At 44.5% G+C, this 11,014-nt stretch overlaps 1 protein-coding gene across 1 annotated transcript in view; it reads right to left on the reverse strand.

Annotated features, from left to right (window-relative positions):
* LOC120064508 (alsin-like) overlaps positions 1-8,821 on the reverse strand; it is an 89,781-nt gene extending 80,960 nt beyond the window's left edge. Inside the window, exons 1-5 of the mRNA XM_039015124.1 lie at positions 8,805-8,821; positions 8,392-8,540; positions 7,817-8,082; positions 5,231-5,401; positions 3,176-4,562 (exon numbers count right to left, since the gene is read on the reverse strand). Of these exons, the coding sequence (XP_038871052.1) occupies positions 3,176-4,562; positions 5,231-5,401; positions 7,817-8,082; positions 8,392-8,540; positions 8,805-8,821 (1,990 nt within the window). The remainder of the gene's footprint in view (positions 1-3,175; positions 4,563-5,230; positions 5,402-7,816; positions 8,083-8,391; positions 8,541-8,804) is intronic.
* Positions 8,822-11,014: the final 2,193 nt, after the last annotated feature.

Consider the following 11,014-nt stretch of genomic DNA (forward strand, 5'->3'; position numbering starts at 1 on the left):
ACCTCATACCCACGGTGAAACAGAGATGGAGACAAGGAGAGGCACCTCATACCCACGGTGAAACAGAGATGCAGACAAGGAGAGGAACCTCATACCCACGGTGAAACAGAGATGGAGACAAGGAGAGGCACCTCATACCCACGGTGAAACAGAGATGGAGACAAGGAGAGGCACCTCATACCCACGGTGAAACAGAGATGCAGACAAGGAGAGGAACCTCATACCCACGGTGAAACAGAGATGCATACAAGGAGAGGCACCTCATACCCACGGTGAAACAGAGATGGAGACAAGGAGAGGTACCTCATACCCACGGTGAAACAGAGATGCAGACAAGGAGAGGAACCTCATACCCACGGTGAAACAGAGATGGAGACAAGGAGAGGCACCTCATACCCACGGTGAAACAGAGATGCATACAAGGAGAGGTACCTCATACTCACGGTGAAACAGCGATGCAGACAAGGAGAGGTACCTCATACCCACGGTGAAACAGAGATGCATACAAGGAGAGGCACCTCATACCCACGGTGAAACAGAGATGTATACAAGGAGAGGCACCTCATACCCACGGTGAAACAGAGATGTATACAAGGAGAGGTACCTCATACCCACGGTGAAACAGAGATGCAGACAAGGAGAGGTACCTCATACCCACGGTGAAACAGAGATGTATACAAGGAGAGGCACCTCATACCCACGGTGAAACAGAGATGTATACAAGGAGAGGCACCTCATACCCACGGTGAAACAGAGATGGAGACAAGGAGAGGCACCTCATACCCACGGTGAAACAGAGATGGAGACAAGGAGAGGCACCTCATACCCACGGTGAAACAGCGATGCAGACAAGGAGAGGTACCTCATACTCACGGTGAAATATGGTGGTTGGTCAGTGATGTTTGGGGCTGTTTTAATTCCAGAGGTCCAGGGGTACTGGTTAAGAGGTGGACATTCCAACAAGACAATGACGCAAAACATACCTCAAGATCCACACAAATGGTTCTGTGACAACAAAATCAATGCTCTGCCACGGCCATCTTAGTAGCCGGACCTCAATCCAATTGAAAACCTGTGGGCTGAGTGGAAGAGGGCAGTTGATAAGCGCAAACCCAAGAATGTGAAGGATCCTGAAAAGAGGAATGGTCCAAAATCCCTCCAAATGTGTTCCTTAACCTTGTCAAACACTACAGGACAAGAGTCCATGATGTTATCCTTGCCAGAGGTGGTGGCACTAAGTACTAAATGAGGAGTGCCAATAATTATGAAACCATGATTTTTGGTGAAATGTATTTTGTATTAAATAATTGTATGATTGTGGTTGGTTCCATTGAAACATTAATAAAGTACAGTATTTCTCACATGTTGGTATTTTGAGTTTCTCTCTATAATTATATTGTTTATATTTGTTGTATTATTGTTTGTGATTGCCAGTCAGGGGTGCCAGTAATGTTGGAGCCCGCTGTACACTCTTAGAAAAAAGGGGATTGACTCCTAATCAGGACCGGATTATTTCCGAGGCTCTGTATCCATGAGCGTGTAAATTTGGGACTTAGCTCATTATCTCATGCTGAAACAACCGGGTTAGATACATAGCTAGTTCAATCAGAATTAAATGCCTAAAATATGATATTCGCAATGTCACTAATGAAAAAAACTTTTAAAAAACACTACAGTGGCTATGTTCCCAATAACTTGTCCAGGGATTTTTTGGTCGACATTTAGATAGTTAGAAAATAGATGCAACAGTTGTCTGCTAAGGTGTTTCAATTGAAACATCTTGTGTTAACTTCTTAGCGCTATGGGTCAGAATTATTCTTTTTTTTTTTTTAAATAACGTGCCCAACGTAAACTGACATTTTCTCTGGCCCAGATCGTAGAATATGCATATAATTTACAGATTAGGATAGAAAACACTCTAAAGTTTCCAAAACTGTCAAAATATTGTCTGTGAGTATAACAAGACTTATTCTGCAAGCGAAAACCTGAGAAAATGTAACCCGGAAGTAATATATTTTTTTTTTAACTGTGTTTCCTGGCCCGTCTATCCTCCATTTAAAAGGGGGTATCAACCAGATTCCTTTTCCAATGGCTTCCTCAGGCTGTGACCAGGCTTTAGACATAGTTTCAGGCTTTTATTTTGAAAAATGAGCAAGTTTTTTTAAAAGTAGTCAGGTGTCCACTGAATATTTCCTGCGCGCGAGAGAGGGGCACCCCATTTTCCTTTTCTCTCTTAATGAATAGGTTACGGTCCGGGTGAAATATTATCGATTATGTTTGTTAAAAACAACCTGAGGATTGATTATAAAAAAACATTTGACATGTTTCTACGACCATTACGGATACTTTTTGGAATTTGTCAAACGGAACACGGCTTTGGTTCTCAACATAATGCGCAACCCAAATATTTATCGAACAAAAATAACATTTGTTGTGTAACTGGGAGTCTCGTGAGTGGAAACATCCGAAGATTATCAAAGGTAAGCGATTAATTTGATTGCTTTTCTGACTTTCGTGACCATGCTAATTTGGGGCTAACTGTTGTAGCATTGAAAGCTACACTCACAAAAGCTTGGATTTCTTTCGCTGTAAAATATATTTTCAAAATCTGACACGATAGGTGGATTAACAACAAGCTAAGCTGTGTTTTGGTATATTTCACTTGTGATTGCATGATTATAAATATTTTTAATAATATTTATGCATTTGGCGCCCTGCAATTCTAGCGGTTGTTTAGGAAAGTGATCCCGTAAAAGGGATCCGTAGCGCAGAGAAGTTAAATAACGTCACACTTCGCAAAAACCTACAGTGTTTTTGTCGGATAAAGCTGGTTCAATGGAAACCTGCCTAGTGTCAAAACATGCTTTTGTCAAGAGTTCAGTAATATTTGCTTGATTTTGCAGACCTACGCTAAGGTGTAACCTTAATGAGAGAGGAGAGGAGGTGGTGACCACACCTACCATGAGAGAGGAGGTAGTGACCACACCTACCATGAGAGAGGAGGTAGTGACCACACCTACCATGAGAGAGGAGGTAGTGACCACACCTACCATGAGAGAGGAGGTAGTGACCACCCCTACCATGAGAGAGGAGGTAGTGACCACACCTACCATGAGAGAGGAGAGGAGGTAGTGACCACACCTACCATGAGAGAGGAGGTAGTGACCACACCTACCATGAGAGAGGAGAGGAGGTAGTGAGTGTCGTCTACTCCCCTCTGTGACCTCCTCCAGCAGGATATCAGTCAGACTGGAGCATTTCTTCCCTTGCAAGGAGGCCTCCTCCATACAGAGACGCACTTCCTGGTTGGTCTTCCTGTATGCCATGACAGGCCCAGACAGAGCCTCGCACAGCCCTGCGACTGGGATACGCCCTTCACTCTGAGATGAGTCACAGAGGCTGCTGGTGGAGCCGGTGTTTACCTCGAAGGGTGAGGCAGAGGCAGCACGGCCCGTTAAAGCACGGCCCGTTAAAGCACGGCCCGTTAAAGCCCCCGTGCAGTTCTCTGGTAGTGAACATGACAGGCCGGATGCCATGGCGGTGTCGTCTGTAGGTTGTGGAGGAAGATACGATGTTAAGGTAGAAGCCTGGTCTTGATCAGGTAGGTCACCGTTTAGGCACTGTCCTGGGACATGACTTACCAGGGTGAGTAGATCTCCTGAGCTATGACTGGCTAAGGTGAGTGAATCCCCTGCTGTCTGATTGGCTAAGGTGAGTGAATCCCCTGCTTTCTGATTGGCTAAGGTGATTGGATTCCCCGTGATGTCATTGTCATTCTGTTCAGACAGGCTCAGGACGTGATCAGACGTTCTCTTGAGGAGTTCCTTCAGTTCCTTCTCGTCGGTCGAAGATGTGGTTTGCCTCCTCGCCTGCGTTAGAGCCGGGTTGCTGTCTGTCTCTGTCAGAGTCCCAGGGCCTTGTCTTTGAGGGTCAGAGGTACCAGTATCATCTTGGTTAGTTTGTTCTTTGGAGCCAGACTCTCTGAGAGAGCTGTCAGTGTCACCAGAAAAAAGGTGTTCTGGACCTATAATAGGGTCTGGGTCAGGACTGACTGCCTGAGAGAGTGGGCAGGCTGTGGCTCTGTGTCTCTGGGCTGGAGAGGCCTGTCCGGATGGGGAGGCCTGTCCGGATGGGGAGGCCTGTCCGGATGGGGAGGCCTGTCCGGATGGGGAGGCCTGTCCGGATGGGGAGGCCTGTCCGGATGGGGAGGCCTGTCCGGATGGGGAGGCCTGTCCGGATGGGGAGGCCTGTCCGGATGGGGAGGCCTGTCCGGATGGGGAGGCCTGTCCGGATGGGGAGGCCTGTCTGGCTGGGGAGGCCTGTCTGGCTGGGGAGGCCTGTCTAGATCGTGAGCAGCTCCCTGGTTTGCTATCAGCCAACTCAATCCCCAGGGGGCAATAGTGGCTGTCGTTGATACTGACATGGTCCCCTTTATCCACCATAAAGAAGAGCAGCTGCTTGCACTGGTCACACTTTTCAGTAGCTGTCGTCCCGGCGAACTGAGAGTCTGGTGCAGGGAAGCGCCGTACCAAGGCCAGGCTGTGGTATCCTCCGCACGCCACCTGGACCACAACGGACAGAAGTCAACGGACGTCATTATATTGGCTTTTAAATCCTCCATTTTTTTTTATATACAGTATGTATTGTTGAAATGACTGAGATGGTGTATTGTTGAAATGACTGAGATGATGTATTGTTGAAATGACTGAGATGTATTGTTGAAATGACTGAGATGATGTATTGTTGAAATGACTGAGATGTATTGTTGAAATGACTGAGATGATGTATTGTTGAAATGACTGAGATGATGTATTGTTGAAATGACTGAGATGATGTATTGTTGAAATGACTGAGATGATGTATTGTTGAAATGACAGAGATGATGTATTGTTGAAATGACTGAGATGATGTATTGTTGAAATGACTGAGATGATGTATTGTTGAAATGACTGAGATGATGTATTGTTGAAATGACTGAGATGATGTATTGTTGAAATGACTGAGATGATGTATTGTTGAAATGACAGAGATGATGTATTGTTGAAATGACTGAGATGATGTATTGTTGAAATGACTGAGATGATGTATTGTTGAAATGACTGAGATGGTGTATTGTTGAAATGACTGAGATGTAGTATTGTTGAAATGACAGATGGTGTATGGTTGAAATGACTGAGATGTATTGTTGACTGAGGTAACTCTAGACGTATGTCTAATAAGAAGCACTCGCCTGAACGACGTGCTTCCCAGCCAGGTGCTCCACTTTCTGGGGTCTCCACACAGGGAACACACTGGTGACCAGACCCAGCTGGCAGCCGCTGCCCCAGGCCCACACCTCATGCTGGGCAGACAGAGCCAGAGTGTGCTGCTCCCCACAGGTTACCTCCAGGATCCTGATGATCTGTTGGGAGGGACAGAATCACAGTTACCAAGTCCGTTTACATGTACCAAGGGATTTGACCTGGTGAAGCGGTGCTGTCAACGTCTAACAATAATTATAAAACGGGATGTTTGGATTCTGGATGCTGATTGGTTGATAGCATGGATTTATAGCATCACAATCCCACAGCCCAGCCAGTCAATTTATAAACTTCATCTCCCCTGTAAAAAAGTATCTAGACATTATATCCCCAATGCTACTAGGCTAGAATTTGGTTTGGAACAGTTGGGGTGTCTCTAAACCTTGCTGTCTGTCTGCCTCTCCGACCAGTTGGTTTGGTAATCTCCACTGTTCCATGCGTATGAATGTGACAAGACAGACAGCTTCTCTGATCCAGGCCAATTCATTTTACTAGGATCATTATAATGGATATATGCAACGAAAGTAAAACAAACTCAAGTGCACATCGTTTGCTGTCCTTTCAGCTGCTTGACGTGATTGTGTATCAGCTTTAGTTGGCTAGCTAGCAAAGGAGAAGTAGCTAGCCTGCATAGCTACATCCCAATGTTTTGTTTAGCATAGCAACCATTGCAAATAGAATGGATAGAATGAACGACCAGCCCATTTGGATAGCAACTACAGAATCTCAGAATGAACGACCAGCCCATTTGGCTAACAACTACAGAATCTCAGAATGAACGACCAGCCCATTTGGATAGCAACTACAGAATCTCAGAATGAACGACCAGCCCATTTGGCTAGCAACTACAGAATCTCAGAATGAACGACCAGCCCATTTGGCTAGCAACTACAGAATCTCAGAATGAACGACCAGCCCATTTGGCTAGCAACTACAGAATCTCAGAATGAACGACCAGCCCATTTGGCTAACAACTACAGAATCTCAGAATGAACGACCTGCCCATTTGGCTAACAACTACAGAATCTCAGAATGAACGACCAGTCCATTTGGCTAGCAACTACAGAATCTCAGAATGAACGACCAGCTCATTTGGCTAGCAACTACAGAATCTCAGAATGAACGACCAGCCCATTTGGCTAACAACTACAGAATCTCAGAATGAACGACCAGCCCATTTGGCTAACAACTACAGAATCTCAGAATGAACGACCAGCCCATTTGGCTAGCAACTACAGAATCTCAGAATGAACGACCAGTCCATTTGGCTAACAACTACAGAATCTCAGAATGAACGACCAGCCCATTTGGCTAACAACTACAGAATCTCAGAATGAACGACCAGCCCATTTGGCTAACAACTACAGAATCTCAGAATGAACGACCAGCCCATTTGGCTAACAACTACAGAATCTCAGAATGAACGACCAGCCCATTTGGCTAACAACTACAGAATCTCAGAATGAACGACCAGTCCATTTGGCTAACAACTACAGAATCTCAGAATGAACGACCAGCCCATTTGGATAGCAACTACAGAATCTCAGAATGAACGACCAGTCCATTTGGATAGCAACTACAGAATCTCAGAATGAACGACCAGCCCATTTGGCTAGCAACTACAGAATCTCAGAATGAACGACCAGTCCATTTGGCTAACAACTACAGAATCTCAGAATGAACGACCAGCCCATTTGGCTAACAACTACAGAATCTCAGAATGAACGACCAGCCCATTTGGCTAACAACTACAGAATCTCAGAATGAACGACCAGCCCATTTGGCTAACAACTACAGAATCTCAGAATGAACGACCAGCCCATTTGGCCAAACTATTTTGTATGTTGGAAGGGTTAAATAAAACAAATGTACTTATTAAAAAACAGTTTTTATTGAAAACATGTCGTTAATCTATTTTTTATATATTGGCAACCGTTTTATAAAAGCAATAAGGCACTCAAACCCGGGAATTATCGTGAATAACTCCTCCGGCCCTTGGCTTCACCTTAGGCCTAACAACAGCACTTGGTCAGGAGTTATTCACACGACAATCCCCGGGTTCTCATGCCTTATTGCTTAACCAGAATAGACAGACAGAATATCGGGATGGGGCGGCAGGTAGCCTCGTGGTTAGAGCGTTGGACTAGTAACCGAAAGGTTGCTGGATCGAATACCCGAGCTGACAAGGTAAAAATCTGTCGTTCTGCCCCTGAACAAGGCAGTTAACCCACTGTTCCTAGGCCGTCATTGTAAATAAGAATTTGTTCTTAACTGACCTGCCTAGTTAAATAAAGGTTAATTTTTTTTTAAATATGGAAACACATTACTGGTAGGAATATGCACATATTATTTTTATTCAGATTTTTAAATATTTGCATGAAAATCTGTCACCAATTGGATGGAAACACAGCTATTGTCATTGTTTTATCTGTTGTTTTCAAAGATGTCTGAATTGTTTTCTATAATCTTGGATTAGTATTTCGGGATGAAAATAAGAATATAAACAGATATATCACCTGTGGAGGGACAGTCTCAGAGTCCACCGTACTGACGAGGCTAGGATCTGGGACCAGGCTTCTCTCTGACAGACCACACTGTCCCGAGGAGTTCTCTCCCCACATGTACACAGCCCCTTCCTGTGTGACGGCGCCACAGTGGAAGGAGCCTGCAGCTACAGACACAACACGTTGACCAGAGAGGACAGACTCAAGGAGAGGGTAAGTAGGAGGAACCCTCAAGCCCTGTCTCCACGTCAGGTCCCCGAAGCTGTACACCAGCCCACCTGGAGATAAATAGGACGGTGAAGAGAGCAGGTATACAGTGATCTTCATCAGGTTATCCCAAACGGTATAAATTACACATTTTCAAGTATATTTTCTATGTGTAACGGATGAAATACAGTGGAAATCTTACTCACTATTAAAATCTATACGCTACATATGGACGCTTAGTCATTATTATAACTCATGATAAGTGTATTATAATACATTCCAAATGACGTTATAAAGCATTATGCATTTTAAAAGGTTGTAGAAAGAGCTGTTTATCTAATTACACATTTCTCTTACTAGACTCCAAAGAGAAGTCTCACCTTCGGCCAGGAGGATACCATGGCTGATGCCAAGGGCAGCCTGGAGGACTGGCCGGGACAGAAGCACCCGCTCGGGGGTAACACTACTGCAGTAGCCTCTCCATAGGTGGAGAAGGCCTCGTTCTCTGGAGCTCTCCTCCTTCACTGGGCTGACAGACAGACAGACAGACAGACAGACAGACAGACAGACAGACAGACAGACAAGCAACTCTGTCACTTCAGTCGCAGTACCAGAGACAGACCCGTGGCTTTGTAACCGTGTGAGTGTGGTGTGGTGTGGTGTGGTGTGGTGTGTGTGTGTGTGTGTGTGTGTGTGTGTGTGTGTGTGTGTGTGTGTGTGTGTGTGTGTGTGTGTGTGTGTGGTGTGTGTGAGTGTGTGTGTGAGTGAGTGTGAGTGTGTGTGACTACAGTACCTCTTCTGCTCCTCCATCATCACTGGGGCTTCTCCATTTTAAGGCATCTATTGTAAATTACTGTCAATGTCCAATCTAGGAGGAAGGAATCGTTTTTGCAATGATCAGGTTCATGCCTTTGTTCACTGAGTATATTTCATTCAACTCCGGTTGGCAGTATAAAGTTTAACTAGCTAATTTGCAGCAACCTGTCAGGTTTTCATGATGCCAAAGCTAAATCGAAGCAAATATGCATTTAACAGTATAGGATACAGTTACAGTAGTAACGTTATACCTACTCGATAAAAAAAAAATACATGGTTTGCTATTACATTTATCAAAAGCACGACATGTAGCTAGCTAACGTTAGCTGTCTAGCTGTCCCATCCAAAAGCACACTACTCTCTAGCTAGCTCACGTTAGCTAAGCCTAGCTAGCTAGTGAATCGACAAAAATAAAGTTGCTTACGAAGTTTTGAAAGTAGTTCTCCATTACCCATGGGATTTACAGCCGTATTCTTTCTTTAATTATCTAAATCTATGGCTGTCACTGTCATGTTTGTATACGCAAAGCTAGCTAGCATGTTAGCTTATATAATCAGTGCAGTGAAGTGGACAACTTTAGTTTTGTCTTTCAACTGACAGCAGCGTTTGTTTTGGGACCAGCCCTCTAACGGAAAACGTAGAGGGTCAAAAAGTAGTTTGAGTTTCACGCAACTGTTGTGCTGTGGAATTTTCTCTAATTTTAACGAGCTTGAGGAAAAACATGTATTTATATTGTTTTATTCCCAGTTGTTGTTTTCGGGGGAAACTGTTTGCAACAAAAAATTGTCCAAGGTATTATGGTTTAAGATGTTTTAGTTTTTAAATGACTGATCAGATCATTGCGAAATATTACTTCAGGGGGTATTATAACACTGTATTGAAAGGGCTCTGTGTGTATGTGTGTGATAACTGACAGCATAGGCTGTTTATTTGGGTTGGGTCTGGGAATCATTGGTGGCATTTGGAGCTGTCATATCTGTGAATTAACCAACAGCAGAGACATGTAGGCTTCAGGCCAGATATCATTACTTCCCTTCATAGGAATAATTTTCTCTCTCTCTCTCTCTCTCTCTGTCTGTCTCTCTCTGTCTCTCTCTCTCTGTCTGTCTCTCTCTGTCTCTCTCTCTCTCTGTCTCTCTCTCTCTCATCAAACATCATGTTTTCTGTTCATATACATTACTTGTGTCTTTCTGAGCCCGCTGTCTGACCCTGTCTGGGGCTGTGTGTGTACCTAGATGCCATCGAGCAGGGCACTTATCCCCCCACTACAACTGCTCCACAGGCACCCAGTGTGGCAGCCCCCCCCCCCCCCCCCCGCTCCAACGTGTATGTGTGTCTTTCAGAGGGGATAAAGTGGAAGTCGGTTGGACTTTAAATGAACCTGAATCTGAACAGATCTGATTTAGTTTTATTTATCTATACATTTCTGTTTTCAACCTTTCTACAAATACCAAGTGAACTACAGTATATAACTGTATATCCTGCCATCTTATACTTGGAAACTTTATCTCTTATTCTCTCATAGACACGAGTTTGCTTCCCTCTGCTGGAAGTAGAGGGTACAGCAACATGGAATAAACAGGAAGGAATTGTGGCATGAAGATTAAGCTCACTTTATTTTAATTTTATTTAACCATTATTTAACCTTTATTTAACCATTATTTAACCATTATTTAACCATTATTTAACCTTTATTTTAATTTTATTTAACAAGTCAGTTAAGAACAAATTCTTATATTACAATGACGGCTTACCCCGGCCAAACCCGGACGACGTTGGGCCAATTGTGAGCCGCCTTATGGGACTACAAATCACGGCCGGATGTGATACAGCTTCGATTCGAATCAGGGACTGTAGTGACGCCTCTTGCACTGAGATGCAGTGCCTTGGACCAAATTTTACTTCCGCTTTTTAACCCCTCTGAAAGACACAGGTTCTGGAGACGGGGGGGCCGGCACACTGGGTGCCCGGGGAGCTGTTGGGTTAAGTGCCAGACAGCACAACGGTATCTAGGATTTGATACCAGCAGCCCTCCAGTTGCCAGGTTACTTCCCACCAGATTTGGTCCGTCAGACACGAACTGGCAACCATCTCGCTAACCGCTAGGCTAACTGGCAACCATCTCGCTAACCGCTAGGCTAACTGGCAACCATCTCGCTAACCGCTAGGCTAACTGGCAACCATCTC

The sequence above is a fragment of the Salvelinus namaycush genome, chromosome 19 (assembly GCF_016432855.1).
Source record: "Salvelinus namaycush isolate Seneca chromosome 19, SaNama_1.0, whole genome shotgun sequence".
Lineage (NCBI taxonomy): Eukaryota > Metazoa > Chordata > Actinopteri > Salmoniformes > Salmonidae > Salvelinus > Salvelinus namaycush.